This window comes from Pseudorca crassidens, chromosome 6 (genome assembly GCF_039906515.1).
Source record: "Pseudorca crassidens isolate mPseCra1 chromosome 6, mPseCra1.hap1, whole genome shotgun sequence".
NCBI classification, from domain to species: Eukaryota; Metazoa; Chordata; class Mammalia; order Artiodactyla; family Delphinidae; genus Pseudorca; species Pseudorca crassidens.
Genome location: NC_090301.1, coordinates 76,254,600 through 76,275,849, shown reverse-complemented (window position 1 = coordinate 76,275,849; position 21,250 = coordinate 76,254,600). Strand labels below are relative to the sequence as shown.

At 36.4% G+C, this 21,250-nt stretch overlaps 1 protein-coding gene across 6 annotated transcripts in view; it reads left to right on the top strand.

Moving 5' to 3' along the window:
* Positions 1-21,250, top strand: part of GALNT13 (polypeptide N-acetylgalactosaminyltransferase 13) — a 562,369-nt gene that overhangs the window by 341,308 nt on the left and 199,811 nt on the right. For all 6 annotated transcript variants that reach the window (XM_067741899.1, XM_067741902.1, XM_067741901.1 and 3 more), the window contains one exon: positions 20,360-20,477. In XM_067741899.1, the coding sequence (XP_067598000.1) occupies positions 20,360-20,477 (118 nt within the window). The remainder of the gene's footprint in view (positions 1-20,359; positions 20,478-21,250) is intronic.

The window sequence follows — 21,250 nt, the reverse complement described above, 5'->3', positions numbered from 1 at the left end:
GGTTGAAATTTTGGTTTTCTTTATAATGCTTTATTTAAAATGTCAGTTATGACAGAACTTTCTAGTGACTGTAATTGGCTAGTTAGTCATCATTTAGAAATACAATCATGCATTTGCATACATAGAGGAACAACTTGAACTTGTAACCTAACCTTAGTTATACCTCATTTAAAGTAAAGTTTATAATCGTTATACTTATTATTCTATTCTCAACCTCTGGGCTTTTTTTTTTTTTTTTTTTTTTTTTTCCGGTACGCGGGCCTCTCACTTTTTGTGGCCTCTCCCGTTGCGGAGCACAGGCTCCGGACGCGCAGGCTCAAGGGCCACGGTTCATGGGCCCAGCCGCTCCGCGGCATGTGGGATCCTCCCAGACCGGGGCACGAACCCGTGTCCCCCGCATCGGCAGGCGGACTCTCAACCACTGCGCCACCAGGGAAGCCCAACCTCTGGGCTTTGATATTTTCTTTTTTATAATAAGTGGAGTTTGCGACATGCTTGGCAATTGTGAAGTTATGAGTATGGAATAATAGCATAGCATACATAGTCCAGCTTTTGTTCTTCTTTCTATTTAGTTTTCTTTAATCAGTAAACTGTCCTTGATATTTTAGTAGTCAAATTATGTGACTTTTCAGGAATATCTCAATTATATGTGCAACAATACAGTAATCAAATCGTTAAACCAGGGGTCATAAACCAAGAGGCTGTGTGTCAAATATGCTCTGTTGATGTGTTTTCTTTCGCCTACATAATGTTTTGCACTTATTAAAATTACCAACATTTTAAAAATGAGATATTTTAACTGGTAGCATAAGTTATCTGGTAGTGCAGATAATCTCCCAAATCATTTAATTAGTTTGCGGGTGTAGTATGCATTTTTTCTATATAATAAATATAACTGTTCAGTTGATTTGGTTCAGGCTATTGAAATGAGCAATAGTTTAGTTTTGCATGTTTTTCCACATGAAAAAACACATACGCAAACACTGTTGAGCACTGTGTTAGGTTCTACACATGCAAAGCTGAATAGAGCTATCTCTGCACTAAAGTTGCTCACTATCTGGCACCAGCTGTAAGTCTGCTGGATAAGGGGAAGAGGCCAGGACAACTGGTTAGCAAGTGGATGTACAGGAGCTAAATTGTGTCAACGGATAGAGTGGTGTGTGCTTCTGGAAAAGACCCTGGCTCTTTAATCTTATTGATGGCGTTAGTCTCCTAATTATGCTCTGTAAGTAACCCTAAATAAATAGTTATAAAAGTATTAGTCTCTACTTTAATTTCTCACTGATTGAAATAGATTACTTAATTAAAAGCCTATGAGTTATTTATCAAGTCTATTTATCTTTCTTTACCCTTTGTGTCTTACCTTATGGACTTTTTTCACATTTAGTCACTATTAATATTCTCAGTATGACTCCCCTCTTTCTTACATTGAGTACCATGTTCAGTATTTTTCTAAAGTAAAACAAAAGAGTTTTAGATTTTCTTCTAATCCATGCTAGCATAATAAATTAAACACAGATGTATTGATAATTATGAGTTTTTACTTCTGACACATTTGACTTTGGTATCCATTTTTATTAATATTTGTCTGATCTCATACATTTATTTTTCCCTCAATTGGAATTAGGAATTTATAAAGAAGATCAAATAAATTAAACAATGGTATTAATAACAACTTGGATTACAATCATTGCGAAAAACTCATAGAATATTCACATATATTACTTCCTGTATCCTTCTAGTGTGATATCATAGAAGAAGCATTAAAGCTGGCTTTGGAGGATCTGGGTTTTATTTCAAGCTCCTCCTATTGGGAATTTACCCAATTCTTCTCAACTATAAAGTGGAAAATTATTCTCCCTGCCTTGCTTAACTGGTGAAGTGCTATAAAATATTAAATGAAATTTGAAACTATTTGAAAATAGTTATTTTAAATTTATTTCTGGTAATATAAGTAACAGATATAGGCATTGAAAAATAAATGTGATGAGTATCTGTAAGTTTAAAGAAGCAGAACACCAATGAACCAGTTCTTTTAGTATTTTGTTATATTTACTTCCAGAGCATTTCTTTCCAGATACATTTCCACACAATCTAAAAATTGATGTATCATTAGTATTTTTCTATACCATTAACATTTTATCACAAATAAAAATTTTAATGGTGGTTAATATCTAAATTTTTTACTAAGCCCTGTCTCTATTTTTAATAGTCTAAAGTCAACTAAGAGTTTTATACTTTATGTTTTTGCCATGTATGTCTGTGATCCACAGTTTTTGCAATAATGTAGTCTCTTTAGAATTATGCAATCAAGCAATATGAAATTTGATTTAGTATTCTTGTATAACTTTTGCCAATTTGATTTTCTCCCCCCAAATCATTACTGACTCCAATTTATAGTTCCTCTAGGAAGTATAATAAATGAAAAACACCTAGTTTATTCTGTAAAATCTTATACAAATATGATAATATTTCTAATTCTATAATAGCAACTAGTAATATATTTCTTAATTTTTATCTATCAGGTTTTCTTTATTGTATTTTCCTCAGTCCAATGAAAATACACTTTTAAATTGGAGGAAAGAAAGCAGAAACAGATAAAGCCTGTGAGACACTTCTTTACAATAGGAGATACTAAAGCAACAGCACAGGGTAAGGTCAAGGCTGTGCATAGAACAGACTTTGAAAGGACTTCAGAATGTTCAACAGTCCAACATTCAACCCTACTTGTGTTAAAATCTAATATATGTTGACTTTGAGAAAAAGAAAAATTCTACCTCAAGTGGAATCTTTAAATCTGTATTCCTTGGAGAAAATAGTACATTTACAGTATATTACTTCCTAATGGTTTAGAAGATAATTTACAAGATGTTCCTAGCAGTCTATTGAGATGAGAAGAAAACAGGAGTGGTATAGAAAGATTACAGGGTGATGAACTAAATATCACATTTATATACTGAATAATTGTATCACATTAACAAAAACATTTAAAAACATCTGGCCCCATCGTTATTTTGACCCCTCTGAAGCATTAAATGAAAGCAAAAGGAAAGATTAAAATTTGCACCATTTACTATACATTCTCTTTGGAAGCTTAGAGTTTTATCAGGTGGTGAGGATTATGAAAAAGGATTAAGGAAAAAGGAAAAAATAACTATTCCTTTTTTGGTAATATAGGTCTTTAAGCACAGGTTAAGGTATTTGATTCCAGTATTTCTTGGTAAATGGATTCTTTGGCAGAAAAACGAGCCACTTGCCCATACTAAGCAGAACTTAAAAATAGCTTTGATTAGGCTTGGAAGAGGGACTGGAAAAACTTGCTGCTGCAGGCAGCCTGGCTTTAGGAAGACCAGCTTTAACTACATGTTGAAAATTTTATCCCATAAAACAAAAACCTAGGTCTGAGGGGGCTAATGGCAGACTCTGGGAGGGCTCAGGCCAAGGAGTACTTCCCAGAACTTCTGCTGCCAGTGTCCTTGTCCCCGTGGTATGCCACAGCCAACCCCCGCCTCTGCAGGAGACCCTCCAACACTAGCAGCCGTGTGGCTGACAGGGTCTTGGTGCTCCGGCTGGGTGTCAGGCCTGTGCCTCTGAGGAGGGAGAACCAAGTTCAGAACATTGGTCCACCAGACACCCCCTGGCTCCACGTAATATCAAATGGCTAAAGTTCTCTGAGAGATCTCCATCTCAACGTAAGACCCAGCTCCACTCAACAACCAGTAAGCTACAGTGCTGGACACCTTATGCCAAACAACTAGCAAGACAGGAACATAACCCCACCCATTAACAGAGAGGCTGCCTAAAATCATAATAAGGTCACAAACACCCCAAAACATACCACCGGACGCGGTCTGCCCACCAGAAAGACAAGATTCAGCCCCACCAACCAGAACACAGGTACCAGTCCCCTCCAACAGGAAGCCTACACAACCCACTGAACCAACATTAGCCACTGGGGGCAGACACCGAAAACAACGGGAACTACAAACCTGCCTGCAAAAAGGAGACCCCAAAAACAGTGAGTTAAGCAAAATGATAAGACAGAGAAACACACAGCACATGAAGCAAGGTAAAAACCCACCAGACCAAACATGAACAGGAAATAGGCAATCTACCTGAAAAAGAATTCAGAGTAATGACAGTAAAGATGATAAAAAAAAATCTGGGAAACACAATGGAGAAAATACAAGAACCGTTTAACAAGGACCTAGAAGAACTAAAGAGCAAACAAACAATGATGAACAACACAAAACATGAAATTAAAAATTCTCTAGAAGGAATCAGTAGCAGAATAACTGAGACAGAACGGATAAGTGACCTGGAAGATAAAATAGTGGAAATAACTACTGCAGAGCAGAATAAAGAAAAAAGAATGAAAAGAATTGAGGACAGTTTCAGAGACCTTTGGGACAACATTAAATACACCAACATTCGAATTATAGGGCTTCCAGAAGAAGAAGAGAAAAAGAAAGGGATTGAGAAAAAATTTGAAGAGATAATAGTTGAAAACTTCCCTAATATGGGAAGGAAATAGTGAATGAAGTATAGGAAGAGCAGAGAATCCAATACAGGATAAATCCAAGGAGAAACGTGCCCAGACACATATTAATCAAACTATCAAAAATTAAATACAAAGAAAATACATTAAAAGCAGCAAGGAAACTCAAAAAAAAAAAAAAGCAGCAAGGAAAAAACAACAAATAACATCCAAGGGAATCCCCATAAGGTTAACAGCTGATCTTTCAGAAGAAACTGTGCAAGCCAGAAGGAGTGGCAGGACATATTTAAAGTGATGAAAGGGAAAAACCTACAATCAAAATTACTCTGCCCAGCAACGATCTCATTCAGATTCAACAGAGAAATCAAAACCTTTATAGACAAGCAAAAGCTAAGAGAATTCAGCACCACCAAACCAACTTTACAACAAATGCTAAAGGAACTTCTCTAGGCAGGAAACACAAGAGAAGGAAAAGACCTACAATAAGAAACCCAAAACAATTTAGAAAATGGTAATAGGAACATACATATTGATAACTACCTTAAATGTAAATGTTCCAACCAAAAGACATAGACTGGCTGAATTGATACAAAAACAAGACCAGTATATATGCTGTCTAAAACAGACCCATTTCAGGCCTAGAGACACATACAGACGGAACGTGAGGGGATGGAAAAAGATATTCCATGCAAATGGAAATCAAAAGAAACCTGGAGTAGCAGTTCTCATAGACAATTCTCAAAGTCAAAATAGTGTTTAAAATAAAGACTATCACAAGAGACAAAGAAGGACACTACATAATGATCAAGGGATCAATCCAAGAAGAAGATATAACAATTGTAAATATTTATTCACCCAATAAAGGAGCACCTCAATACATAAGGCGAATGCTAACAGCCATAAAAGGGGAAATCAACAGTAACACAATCATAGTAGGGGACTTTAACACCCCACGTTCACCAATGGACAGACCATCCTAAATGAAAACAAATAAGGAAACACAGGCTTTAAATGATACATTAAACAAGGTGGACTTAATTGATATTTAAAGGACATTCCATCGCAACACAACAGAATACACTTTCTTCTCAAGTGCTCATACACCATTTTCCAGGGTAGATCATATCTTGGGTCACAAATAAAACCTTGCTAAATTTAAAAAAATTGAAATAGTATCAAGTATCTTTTCCAAAAACAACGTTATGAGACTCGATATCAATTATGGGAAAAATTCTGTAACAAATAACAACACATGGAGGCTAAACAATACACTACTAAATAACCAACAGATTGCTGAAGAAATCAGAGGAAACTAAAAATACCTAAAAACAGATGAAAATGAAAACATGATGACCCAATACCCATGGGATGCAGCAACAGCAGTTCTAAGAAGTAAGATTATAGCAATACAGTCCTACCTCAAGAAATAAGAAACATCTCAAATAAACAATCTAACCTTACACCTAAAGCAATTAGAGAAAGGAGAACAAAAAAACCTGAAAATTAGCAGAGAAAAGATATCATAAAGATCAGATCAAAAATAAATGAAAAATGAGGGAAACAATAGTAAAGATCAATAAAACTAAAGGCTGGTTCTTTGAGAAGATAAACAAAATCAATAAACCATTAGCCAAACTCATCAAGAAAAAAGGGGAGAAAACTCAAATCAGTAGAATTAGAAATGGAAAAGGAGAAGTAACAACTGACACTGAAGAAATACAAAGGAGCATGAGAGATTACTACAAACAACTCTATGCCAATAAAATGGACAACCTGGAAGAAATGGGCAAATTCTTAGAAAAGCATAACCTTCCGAGACTGAGCCAGGAAGAAATAGAAAATACAAACAAACCACTCACAAGCACTGAAATTGACACTGTGACTAAAAATCTTCCAACAAACAAAAGCCCAGGACCAGATGGCTTCACAGGCAAATTCTATCAAACATTTAGAGAAGAGCTAACACCTATCCTTCTCAAACTCTTCCAAAATATAGCAGAGGGAGGATCACTCCCAAACTCATTCTACGAGGCCACCATCACCCTGATACCAAAACCAGACAAAGATGTCACAAAAAGAGAAAACTACAGGCCAATATCACTGATGGACATAAATGCAAAATTCCTCAACAAAATACTAGTAAAGAGAATCCAACAGCACATTAAAAGCATAATACACCATGATCAAGTGGGGTTTATCCCAGAAATGCAAGGATTCTTCAATATACGCAAATCAATCAATGTGATACACCTTATTAACAAATTGAAGGATCAAAACCATATGATCGTCTCAGTAGATGCAGAAAAAGCTTTTGACAAAATTCAGTGCCCATTTATGATAAAAAAACCCGCCAGAAAGTAGGCATAGAGGGAACTTAGGTCAACATAATAAAGGCCATATATGACAAACACATGGCCAACATCATTCTCAGTGATGAAAAACTGAAACCATTTCCTCTAAGGTAGGAACAAGACAATGTTGTCCACTCTCACCGCTGTTATTCAACATAGTTTTGGAAGTTTTAGCCACAGCAATCAGAGAAGAAAAAGAAATAAAAGGAATCCAAATCAGAAAAGTAGAAGTAAAGTTGTCATTGTTGGCCGATGATATGATACTATACATATAGAATCCTAAAGACACTAGCAGAAAACTACTAAAGCTAATCAATGAATTTGGTAAAGTAGCAGAATGCAAAATTAATGCACAGAAATCTCTTGCATTCCTAGACACTAATGATGGAAAATCTGAAAGAGAAATTAGGGAAACACTCCCATGTATCATTGCAGCAAAAAAGAATAAAATACCTAGGAATAAACCTACCTAAGGTTACAAAAGACCTGTATGCAGGAAATTATAAGACACTGATGAAAGTAAATAAAGATGATACAAACAGATGGTGAGATATACCATGTTCCTAGATTGGAAGAATCAACATTGTGAAAATGACACTACTACCCAAAGCAATCTACTGATTCAATGCAATCCCTATCAAACTACCAATGGCACTTTTCACAAAACTAGAACAAAAAATTTCACAATTTGTTTGGAAACACAAAAACCTCAAATAGCCAAAGCAATCTTGAGAAAGAAAAACAGAGCTGGAGGAATCAGGCTCCCAGACTTCAGACTGTACTACTAAGCTACAGTAATCAAGACAGTATGGTACTGGCACAAAAACAGAAATATAGATCAATGGAACAGGATAGAAAGTCCAGAGATAAACCCACATGCATATGGTCACCTTATTTTTGATAAAGGATACAAGAATATACAGTAGAGAAAAGACAGCCTCCTCAATAAGTGGTGCTGGGAAAACTGGACAGTTACATGTAAAAAAATGAAATTAGAACACTCCCTAACACCATACAGAAAAATAAACTTAAAATGGATTAAAGACCCAAATTTAAGGCCAGACACTATAAAACTCTTAGAGGAAAACATAGGCAAAATGTTCTATGACATAAATCACAGCAAGATCCTTTTTGACCCATCTTCTAGAGAAATGGAAATAAAAACAAAAAACAAATGGGACCTAAGCAAACAAGAGCTTTTGCACAGCAAAGGAAACCATAATCAAGATGAAAAGACAACCATCTGAATGGGAGAAAATATTTCCGAATGAAGAAACTGAAAAAGGATTAATCTCCAAAATTTACAAGCAACTTATGCAGCTGAATATCAAAAAAACAACCCAGTCTAAAAATGGGCAGAAGATCTAAATAGACATTTCTCCAGAGAAGACATACAGATTGCCAACAAATACATGAAAGGATGCTCAACATCACTAATCATTAGAGAAATGCAGATCAGAACTGCAGTGAGGTATCACCTCACACCGGTCAGAATAACCATCATCAAAAAATCTACAAAGAATAAGTGCTGGAGAGGGTGTGGAGAAAAGGGAACCCTCTTGCTGTGTGGGTGGGAATGTAAATTGATACAGCCACTATGGAGAACAGTATGGAGCTTCCTTAAAAAACTAAAACTAGAACTACCATACGACCCAGCAATCCCACTCCTGGGTATATACACTGAGAAAACCATAATTCAAAAAGAGTAATGTACCACAATGTTCATTGCAGCTCTGTTTACAGTAGCCAGGACATGGACACGACCTAAACGTCCGTCAACAGAGAAATGGATAAAGAAGATGTGGCACATATATACAATGGAATATTACTCAGCCATAAAAAGAAACAAAGTTGAGTTATTTGTAATGAGATGGATGGACCTAGAGTCTGTCATACCGAGTGAAGTAAGTCAGAAAGAGAAAAACAAATATCTAATGCTAACACATATATATGGAATCTAAAATTTAAAAAAATGGTTCTAATGAACCTAAGGGCAGGACAGGAATAGAGATGCAGATGTAGAGAATGGACTTGAGGACACAGGGAGGGGGAAAGGTAAGCTGGAATGAAGTGAGAGAGTAGCAGTGACATATATACACTAATAAATGTAAAATAAATAGCTAGTGGGAAGCAGGTGCATAGCACAGGGAGATCACCTCGGTGCTTTGTGACCACCTAAAGGGGTGGGATAGGGAGCGTGGGAGGGGAGATGCAAGAGGGAGGAGATATGGGGAAATATGTGTATGTATAGCTGATTCACTTTGTTGTAAAGCAGAAACTAACACACCATTGAAAAGCAATTATACTCCAATAAAAATGTTAGAAAATAAAATTTTAAAAAAGTAGCTTTGATTAAAAAAAAAAGCAAATCAAAAAATGGACAGAAGACCTTAATAGACATTTCTTCAAAGAAGACATACAGGTGGCCAACAAACACATGAAAAAATGCTCAACATCACTAATTATTAGAGAAATGAAAATCAAAACTACAATGAGGTATCACCCTACACCAGTTAGAAAGGGCCTCATCAGAAAATCTCCAAACAACAAATGCTGGAGAGGATGTGGAGAAAAGGGAACCCACTTGCACTGTTGGTGGGAATGTACATTGATACAGCCACTATGGAGAACAGTATGGAGGTTCCTTAAAAAAGTAAAAATAGAGCTACCATATGACCCAGTAATCCCACTACTGGGCATATACCCAGAGAAAACCATAATTCAAAATGACACATTCACCCCAGTGTTCATTGGAGCACTATTTACAGTAGCCAGGACATGAACACGACCTAAATGTCCATCAGCAGAGGAATGGATAAAGATGATGTGGTACCCACATACCATGGAGTGTTACTCAGCCATAAAAAGGAATGAAATTGTTTTTTCTGTACAGAAGTGGATGGACCTAGAGAATATCATACAGAGTGAAGTAAGTTGGAAAGAGAAAAACAAATATCATATATTAACGCATACATGTGGAATCTAGAAAAATGCTACAGATGAACCGGTTTGCAAGGCAGAATTAGAGAAGCAGATGTAGAGAACAAATGTATGGATACCAAGGTGGGAAATGGGGTGGGGCCTGGGTGATGGTGGTGGGATAAATTGGGAGATTGGGGTTGACATATATACACTTATATGTATAAAATACATAACTAATAAGAACCTGCTCTATAAAATAAAATAAAATTCAAAAAAAGAAAAGTAAGTTAAACCTTGTCAAAACCTAAAAAAATAAAATAAACAAAATAAAGAAAAAATAAAAATAGCTTTGAAACTGTGTTCCATAAACTCTACAGGATTTGAGCAAGCTTCCCTTTCTCAGAGCCTAAGTCAGCATAAACTTTTAAAGTAACAGTTTCTTCTCTACCAAAATCTGCATCTCCTTACTCAGCATATGTTCAAATGAGTGTTGTGGTGTGCAGTATTCCACTAAACTTCCCATTTTTTTCTCTGAAAAAAACTTTAATTACATTCAACATGCAATTATTCGTTACTCTAGTAAAAGGGTGGCTATGCCCTTGATTCCTTTCTTCTGTTTTCTGTATTGAGTATACTTGACAGAATATGGAAGGACAGAGAGATACTCACAGCGTCTAATTTTCCTTTGGGTTCTAAACCTTCACAGAGGTTAACAAAATGAAGTCATTGTATTTTATGATTTGAAAAAATCAAAATTATGGAAACATTTCAACTATTTGCCTCACATTTGTGTAAATAATAAAATATTTATGCTTATCATTTTTCTTTATCATGGTTTATAATATGTGAGAAATGTTATTAATACAGAGCTAAACATTAACAGTCTAGATATTGTGTAATTTGACTGTTTCAAATAACAGCCTAAAGCTGAGCTATGGTCTCACAAATCTTCTTTACACTTTTTCTCCAGCGATCTTGGTTATTTGCCAAGTAAGATTAAATAGAATCCTGATATACCAAAGGATTAGTGAGAAGAAATGATGTTTCAATAACTTTAAAAGAAATTGCTTTGAAGAGCAGTACTAACATTCACAGGAAAACGTGGTACATAAATTTGGAGCTTGAAATCAGAAAAAGTGTATTTTGAATTAGCTACCTCAAATCTTTTGTTGTGTGAGTTATAAGGATAAATTGAGAGATGATGGATTGGCAGATGATTAGATAGATAGATAGATAGATAAATAGATAGATAATTTATATGTAGAAAGAAATTGTTTTCCTAACTGGACCACTAACTACCTGGGGGTGTCCTTGAACAAGTCATATAAATACATTGCAATTAAATTTGGTTGACCAAATCTGTAGGGCTTTTAAAGCTCTAAAATATTACAATTCTATTGAAAATTGATTAGACTCTGAAAACAATAAGGTAAAGCTGATTATAATCTGTTTTTATTATTACTATTCATAATATTACTTACTGATATTTTTATTCATGGCTCCATTAGCTTTTATTTTTATTATGTTTTTATTTATTTATTTTTTTAACATCTTTATTGGAGTATAATTGCTTTACAATGGTGTGTTAGTTTTTGCTTTATAACAAAGTGAATCAGTTATACATATACATATGTTCCCATATCTCTTCCCTCTTGCGTCTCCCTGCCTCCCACCCTCCCTATCCCACCCCTCTAGGTGGTCACAAAGCACCGAGCTGATCTCCCTGTGCTATGCGGCTGCTTCCCACTAGCTATCTATTTTACGTTTGGTAGTGTATATATGTCCACGCCACTCTCTCACTTTGTCACAGCTTACCCTTCCCCCTCCCCATATCCTCAAGTCCATTCTCTAGTAGGTCTGTGTCTTTATTCCCGTCTTACCTTACTAGGTTCTTCATGACATTTTTTTCCCTTAGATTCCATATATATGTGTTAGCATATGGTATTTGTGTTTCTTGATTATAATCTTGATAAACAGATGTTTTCCTCTTCTTCATTAAAATTAGTATTTAAATGTGCAGTACTTGCTTTGAGATGATACTATTCTAAGAGTATTACATTAAAACGTATTTCCCGGGCTTCCCTGGTAGCGCAGTGGTTGAGAGTCCGCCTGCCGATGCAGGGGACACAGGTTCGTGCCCCGGTCCGGGAAGGTCCCACATGCCGCGGAGCGGCTGGGCCTGTGAGCCATGGCCGCTGAGCCTGCGCGTCTGGAGCCTGTGCTCCGCAACGGGAGAGGCCACAACAGCGAGAGGCCCGCATACCGCAAAAAAAAAAAAAAAACAAAACGTATTTCCGCATTTTATAGATGATCAAATTAAAGCATAGAGTTTAAGTGACTTGCTGAAGGTCACACTGTGGGACTCAGTTTTGAACCCAGTCAATCTAGATACAAAGTCTATACTCCTAAAAACTAATTGGCTGCCTCTTAGAGTCTCTTTATTGTCTACCTGCTTTTCACACACATGGTGGTTATACCAGTGTGAAGTATGGGCTATATTGTCTTATTGGAGAAAATACAGGCCTTGCATTTTAGCATTACTGAATAATCAAATGTATTCTATCACAATTTCTTTGGACTTATCAAGTTCTGCTGAAAAGCTTCAGTATTTTTCCATGTCAAATACTTACTTTTTGAGTTCTTTACTACTCTGCATTGTCATAAAGCTTTATATCTGTAATTCTAATATACTATCAAACTCAATCCCCAGAACTCTAAGTAGAGGATAAGGTCTTTAAACACCCTAGAATTAGTGAAGGCATCTTTATTATCAATTTAGCAGATGTAAGCAAAGAATTTTTTGCAATTTCAGAAGTAAAATTGCAGGTAATTTTGACTTTCAAATATGGAAGTCAAATACTCAGTACTCACAATACTCAATAAGAAGTGACAATTGCTTTGAGAGAAACAGAGTGCTATAGTACAAGGTAGAAGGGAAAGAGTACAACCAAACTGGAGGGAAGAGGCTTGTACTAAGACCAGCCTGTATGGAATATATCAACTTTGCATTGACTTAAGAATGGAGCAGGTATGAACATATAAGGGGATTTTACAAAGGAAAATTCAAGTGGGAAATTGATGTGAACAAATGCACCAAGGTGGGAAAGTGTGAAGCATTTACTGGTATAACTAAACACTTTAAGTACAGATAAATAGTTAAAGGGAATGGAGGAGCTCATTGGGTAGGTCCAGATCCCTGCTGCCAGGATAAAAAGCTGGAATTTATTTTTTTTATTTTATTTTATTTTTTATAAATTTACTTATTTATTTTTGGCTGTGTTGGGTCTTCGTTTCTGTGCGTGGGCTCTCTCTAGTTGCGGCGAGCAGGGGCCACTCTTCATCACGGTGCGCGGGCCTTTCACTGTCGCGGCCTCTCTTGTTGCGGAGCACAGGCTCCAGATGTGCAGGCTCAGTAGTTGTGGCTCACGGGCCTAGTTGCTCCACGGCATGTGGGATCCTCCCAGACCAGGGCTCGAACTTGTGTCCCCTGCATTAGCAGGCAGATTCTCAACCACTGCGCCACCAGGGAAGCCCTAAAAAGCTGGCATTTATTAAAATAGGTTTTGAAACATCTGGTCAACAGTTTTAGAGGAATTCTGATATAGAGAAGTTAATCTGGCTGTGATTTGTAGGATAAATTTTAGAAGTAGCAGACTCTAGAAGCATGAGAGTTCCATTAACAAATGGTTAGAAATAAAAGGACTAAAATTGGAAAGTGACCCTGATAACAGAGATAAGTGTCAAAAATACTTATGAAAAAAAAAGGAAGTATTTGGGAAATGACCGAATGAGGCAAAAAAGAAAAAGGTGCTGGAAGGTGGTTTGTTGAAATAAGGTCTGATGAATAAAGTCTTAGGACACTAGAAAAAAATAGAGGACTTTGAAAGAGAAACAGATGTGGTAGCACACTCTCAGTTCTATGTTACATACACTGAGCAGAGTCAGAAGGAGTTTTTTAAGTAAACATCTAGTGAGTACTTAGAAAAGCACAACCAATGCAGAGGAGGGAAGAGAGAAAAGACAACAGAGATCAGGAGTCATCCTCATAGAGGTGATGGTTAAAGGCATATGACCGATGATCTGATACAGGTAAAGAGAAAGAGAAAAGTGCCACTGAGAGACCCTTGAGAAGACTACATTTTGGGGAAAATAAGATAATTATTAAGCACATATGTCTGCAAAACAATACTGTAGTGGTATATTATACTCATGTCACAGATGTGAAACTAAAAGCTTGACTGAGATCTGATAGCCAGCAAGGGAAAGGAAGAGGAAGGGGAATCAATAAGCATCATAAAATAAATATTTAAACTGATAGAAGGAAAAACCTCTCTAGAACAATGCAATGGGAGTCAGAAGTGAAAAGAATTTAAGCAAGGAGGTTGGTAAATTGTGTTAAATGCTTTCAAAGGAAGAAGGCAGGGAAAGGCTGTTGAAGTTCATCATCAATGGGCCCTTTCAGAAAGAGGTTATTATAGAGATGGGAGCAAGATCCAGATTCTAGTGAGAAGGTCAAGAGGAGTTGAGGGAGTACATTAGAAAGTATCCTTTCAGTAAGGTCACCAGTGAAGGGAATAGAAAATATATGTCCCTGGTTTGAATGAGTAGTAGGATGGAGTGAAGATGTATTATGGTTTAGGGTAGAACTTAGATGAGCAGTTTTGTAAGCTCAAGGGGACAATCTAGAAATCAAACACATAAAACACAAATGTAATAGTCAATGGACAGGTAGCTGAAAGAGTACAGGCATAGCTCAGAGACTGTGGATTTGGTTCCAGACCACTGCAATAAAGCAAATATCACAATAAAGCAAGTCACACAAATTTTTGGTTTCCTGGTGCATTTAAAAGTTATGTTTACATTATGCTGTAGTCTTTTAAGTGTGCAAAAGCATTGTACCTAAAAAATATACATACCTTAGGTAAAAAATACTTGCTAAAAAATGCTAACCATTATCTGAGCGTACAGTAAGTCATAATCTTTTGGTGGTGAAGGGTCTTGCCTCAGTGTTGATGCCTAATGACTGTGGGATTTTCATAAAATAAGCGACAGTAAAGATTACCCCATCAATTGACTCTTCCTCTCACAAATTATTTCTCTGTAGCATGCAATGTTGTTAGATAGTATTTTATCCATAGGACTTCTTTCAGAATTGGAGTCAGTCCTCTCAAATCCTGCCACTGCTATATCAACTAAATTTATGTAATATTCTAAATCCTTTGTTGTCATTTCCCAGTTTTCACAGACTCTTCACCAGGAGTAGATTCCAACTCAATAAACTGTTTCCTTTGCTCATTCATAAGAAGCAACTCCACATCTGTTAAAGGTTTGTTATGAGATTGCAGCAATTCAGTCACATCTTCAGGCTCTATCTCTAATTCTAGTTCTCTTGCTATTTCCACCACATCTGCAGTTACATCCTACAGTGAAGTCTTGAACCCCCCAAAGTCATCCTTGAAGGTTGGACTCAACTTCTTCCAAATTCCTATTAATGTTGATATTATGACCTCTTCCCATGAATCATGAATGTTCTTAATCGCATCTAGAAGGGTGAATCCTTTCCAGAGAGTTTTCAATTAACTTTGCCCAGATCCATCAGAGGAATCACTATCTATGGCAGCTATAGCCTAATGAAATGGGTTTCTTAAAGAATAAGAACTGAAAGTCAAAATTACTCCTTGATCCATGGGCTGCAGAATGGATGTTGTGTTAGCAGGCATGAAAACATCATTAATCTTGTTGTACATCTCCATTAGAGCACTAAGGTGACCAGGTTCACCTTAGTAAGTCTCAACAGTGGGCTTAAAACATTCAGTAAACCATGTTGTAAAGAGATTTGCTATCATCCAGGCTCTGTTGTTCTATTTATAGTGCACAGGTGGAGTAGATGTAGCACATCTGGCCCTGGGATTTTCAGAATGGTAAATTAGCATTGGCTTCAACTTAAAGTCACCAATTTCCTTAACCCCTAACAAGAGAGTCAGCGTATCCTTTGAAGCTTTGAAAGTCAGGCATTGACTTCTCCTCTCTAACTATGAAAGTCTTAAGATGGCATTTTCTTCCAATATAAGGCTGTCTCATCTACATTGAAAATCTGTGTTTTAGTGTAGGCAACTTCAATAATAGCTAGATTTCTGGATAATTTGCAGCTTGTACATCAGCACTTGCTGCTTCACCTTGCAGGTTTATGTTATAGAGACAACTTCTTTTCTTAAACCTGATAAACCAACCTCTTCTAGCTTTAGAAGCATTCTTCTGAAGCTTTCTCACCTCTCTCAGCCTTCATAGAATTAAAGAGAGTTAGGGCCTTGCACTAGATTAGGCTTGGGTTTAAGAGAATTTTGTAGCTGGTTTAATCTTCTTTTTTTTTTTTTTCTTTGCGGTACGCGGGCCTCTCACTGCTGTGGCCTCTCCAGTTGCAGAGCACAGGCTCCGGACACGCAGGCTCCAGACGCGCAGGCTCAGCGGCCATGGCTCACGGGCCCAGCCGCTCCACGGCACGTGGGATCTTCCTGGACCGGGGCACGAACCCGCGTCCCCTGCATCAGCAGGCGGACTCTCAACCACTGCGCCACCAGGGAAGCCCTGGTTTGATCTTCTATCCAGACCACTCAAACTTTCTCCATATCAGCAATAAGGCTGTTTTGCTTTCTTACCATTCATGTGTTCACTGGAGTAGCACTTTTAATTTCCTTCAAGAACTTGCCATTTGCATTCATAACTTGGCTGTTTGGCACAAGAGGTCTAACTTTAGGCCTATTTCGATTTTCAACACGCCTTCCTCACTAAGCTTAATCATTTCTAGCTTTTGATTTAAAGTGAGAGATGTAGGACATTTTCTTTCACTTGAACACTTAGAGATCATCGCAGGATTATTAATTGGTCTCAGGGAATAGGGAGGCCCAAGGAAAAGAAGAGAGACAGGGGAACAGCCGGATGGTGTAGCAGTGAGGACACACAGAACATTTATTGATTAGGTTCACTGTTTTATACGGGCGTGGTTCGTGGTGCACCTAACTACAGTAGTTAACAACGAAGATCACTGATCACAGATCAGCACAACAAATATAATAATAATTTAAAAGTTTGAAATAGTGTGGAATTACCAAAATGACACAGAGACATGAAGTAAGCAAATGCTTTGGGAAAAATGATGCCGATAGACTTACTCAACTCAGAGTTGCCACAAACCTTCAATTTGTAAAATACACAATATCTGCAAATCTCAGTAAATCAAGGGGTAATAAAAACAAAAAAAGTATGCTTATAGTCAGAAAAGAGCTGGCTGAGGGCAAAAGGGTGAATGCTATCCCACAGTGAGAGGAAAGGAGACATTCTTTTCTCTGAGACAAGAGGAAGGAAGAGGCCCTGAGAAACATACACATATTAACGTAGAGATTGACGGAGGTTAGAGTTCATGATTGAGAGAGTTTAGATTTTATGCATTGCCTCAATCTTCAACTTCTTGAGAATAGTCCAAAACCTTTGGAAAATATTCAGTTAAAAATGAGACAGGTGAACAAATAGAGGTAAAAGGATTGTTAGGTCTTTCTGGACTAGCAGAGGGTCAACAACATGGACTTGTAGCAGGACCAGATGACCTCAGCTTATTACTTTTTTAGTGATTCTCTAGGTCTTAGGAGCAGAGGTAGATGAGAAGGGTAAGTTTGCCCAGGAACCAATATTTATAAGAAGAGAATGGGGTCAGTCAGGCAAGGACAGAGAACCTAGGGTTCTCAGTTAGGTGTTCGCTGACATGGCAGGGTCTTGGAGAGGGGATGGGAGGAGGGAGGCAAACGATTTCTGCAGGGAGTTATTCTGTGAGAATACGGAGTAGCTAAGGAATGATAACCATCAATGAAGGATAAAAAGTGACTTCCATAGGATTGAAATAGGAGGGGTTAAAAAATTAAAAGGTGTGTTCAGAGAGGCAGAGTTCAACCTCTTGGATCTGAAGTGTTTTTAAATGATTCTGAAATCCAAAATGACAACATGTGTATGGGGAGCCAAAATTAATTGAAGGACACTTAAGATTTTGATTGAATGATTAACATCAGCAACAACAAGAAAGATGTATTATCCAGCCTTATTAACTATTTGTACTGTACCAAGCACTGTGCCAAGTGCTTTAGTTCTATTAACTCAATTCATCTTCACCTACTTACTGTGTGGTAGGTAATATTTGCAGCCATTGGGCTGATGATATTTTCCCCAATAAAATTGATGGAATTGGTTGGTCCGACATTGCAGACACACAACCTTAAAAAGACAATTTTAGCTAACTCAACTATAATCAAGGTTTTTAATTTTCTAGGTACCCTGAACACTTAAGGTCTGCACAGGAATATGTAAATAGTTCATGGGGGGACATTACAAAGCAGTTAACTTAGAACAGAACATGCTATACAACACTGTCTGTGTCTGTAGGTATTATTTAAGGCACCATCCCCGGACTGTTTGAGAGAGCTAACTGACATTGCAAATACACACAAAAAAATTCTCCCTAGGAACATCCATCTTCAGAAAATACAGGAATTTTTTGAGCAATTGTTTTTTAAGCTTTTGTTACTTTTCATCTAAAAGTAAAACTTATTTGAGTCATTTTTATGGTTAAGTATATAATTTATTGTAGCCATTTATAATATATTTCTCACATATTTGTAGGAATTATCACCAACTGTAAGACGAAAGTCAATACATGTATTTAAGTTAAATGCATTAGTTCCCTATTAGTAAATAGATAAGTGAACAGGCACTCTGATCGTTAAAAATGCATCCTTAACATTCTTAAGCACCTGGTTACATTATGATAGGGTAATTGCAGCAATTTCTGTTCCTCATTTCATTAGACTGTTCAGCACTGTAATACCTTATACAGTTATTTCCATGGAGTTCCAAAACCCCAATCAGGTGAGGGTCATGGCTACTCCATAATTACCATCTGCTTAGCTTTGTTAGTGTTTCTCTTTATTACTCGGTAGGTCAATGATACTGTTCTTGATAGGAACCCAGCAAGACCAAAAGTAATAAAACAGCTCAGACCAAGTGAGACTCTGCTACTCCAACTGATGGACAGTTAATTACCTGAGTATAAAACAGTGAGAGCACTGGGGGAAATAGAGAACTCTGTGATATGGTAGATATCCAAGTACAATATTATTTGGTAGTTTTTCAATGAACTACACTGTTCAGTTAGAGGACATGGTCATATCCGGTGGCAGAAGAGGATATAATTTTGAGAAAAATAGAACATTTGGTTTTCTAACAATCTCAAACTACCCTTGAATAACTCAGGGGTTAATCTGAGTATAATTTATAGTCAGCCCTTGGTATCCAAGGTTTCTCCACATCCGAGGATTCAACCAACCATGGGTTGTGTAGTATTGTAGTAGTTACTGTTGAAAAATATCTGCATATAGTTGGACCTGAGCAGTTCAAATCCATGTTGTTCAAGGGTCAACTGTACCTGGATGAGCATTCCAAATCTAAGTTACTAGATCAGTTTCTCATCTTTAGCAGCATAGTAGACTCATCTGGGAACTTTATACAATATCAAAGATCTGGCCGTACTCCTGGTCAATTAAATCTAAATCTGCAGAGAGTGGCACCCAAGCATGGAAATGTATTTTTTAAAGGTGCTTCAGGTGCTGCTAATGTGCTACAAAGGTTGAAAGCCTCTATTCAAAAATAATCATTGCTAGTATAGATTCATTTGTGAACAACTAGAACTTTCTTTTTCAGTTTCAATTCACACTGCTTATACAGAAAACTTGTGTGGTTCACACATTAACCACTGATTTTAATGAAACTTTTTAGATTAAAAGTTATTCTTTTTGAAACTTAACACCTGACTTCTTAGTTTCTATAGAGAAAGTTTGGATATGAGAACCAAAAGCATTTATTCCTAGTAAAAACTTTTGGATCTTGGCCAAATGTCCTTCTAAAACAGTGAATAGCATACAGGATTTATGTTTATCCATAGGGTTATATGATTCATTCTATCATTTTAACTGGGTAAACAGCTGTAAACAGTTAGATATAAAGTTCTATGGTACTTATACTTATGTGACTATCATTAGATACTTATTGCCTATAAACATTTTACAGCATTTAATATTTTTCATATTTAAATAGGCTATAGATCTTTTCATAGAGAAACCACTTCCATACATTTCTAGAGTTCATATTCAAATAATTTATAATTAGGTGACAAAAGACAACTGGTAGTTTCATGACCAGTTCATCTCTCTAAGGATAGTGCTAAGAGCACTAACTTCTCTTCACTATGCCTTTCAGAAAGGATGTATGTGCCTCTGTCTTAAATGGCTAGTGTTCCTTCCTTGTATCCGTTTGATCACCTGTAAGAAAAATATAGACTAATCTAAATTTAGTTTTACAGAAAGTGTGAAATAAAATGCTATTTATTAATTTTAAAACCTCTAACAACTTGGCTTTATGTTTCCAGTTTGAGATTTTTGAGTACTATTTTTTTAATTTAAAATGTCTCAAAAATATTTGCTGTAGTCTCATTAAACTCCACACATTGTTTTCAAAAGATATTCTTTTCTTTTTGTTTTTTTTCAACTAGGACCCCTACTATGGCTGGTGGCCTATTTTCTATTGACAGAAACTACTTTGAAGAGATAGGAACTTACGATGCAGGAATGGATATCTGGGGTGGAGAGAATCTTGAAATGTCTTTTAGGGTAATTGCATTTTACTTTATTTTTTGACTCTGAACATACTATGCTGTAGCATGCACATATAGACTCAGTAATTTACTGTCAAATCTTTTCTGTAAAGTGATACAAATTACTGATCAGTTGGTCATTTTAATACTTGTTTAGAAACTCTGCTAGAGTCTTTTTGCATGCAATATTTACTGTTAAATGGGAAATTAGAGGCATTTTTTAAGTTTTCAAAATAATTCTTTTATACATAATTCAAAGACACTAGGGCTTTTCTAAAAAGACGGGCTTTATTTTTTAATAAAGCATTATCCTATGAAATCACTTTGTGTTTTTGAACTGAAACTTGGAAGTGTTTATGATATCTGAATTTGCAAGTGCTGCTTGAGGTTATTCTCAAATACCTTTAAGAATAACCTGTGGTCAAAGGAATTCTGGATAATTCAAGTAACATGATTTTTCACAATCATAGACATTATTGTTTGATAAATCAGTTTTAATAATGCAAATGCACTTATTAAATGGCCTTCCAAGTAAACAAAAATTAAGAATTAATCCCTCGTATAACCAATACTAGGAAGCATATGAATAATTTTAATATATTATTACATTCAAAAATTTTAAATACACATAAATGTTCCATCTTACTAAGAAACAATAAGGGCTAACATACTGTTTTTTTCTTCAAACCACATTCAGTATCATTTTTAAAATGAGTCAAATTAATAATACTGTTGTTTTTTCTTCCCTATAATTTAACCTGAATGATTTGAAACACTCTATCGTTTTGC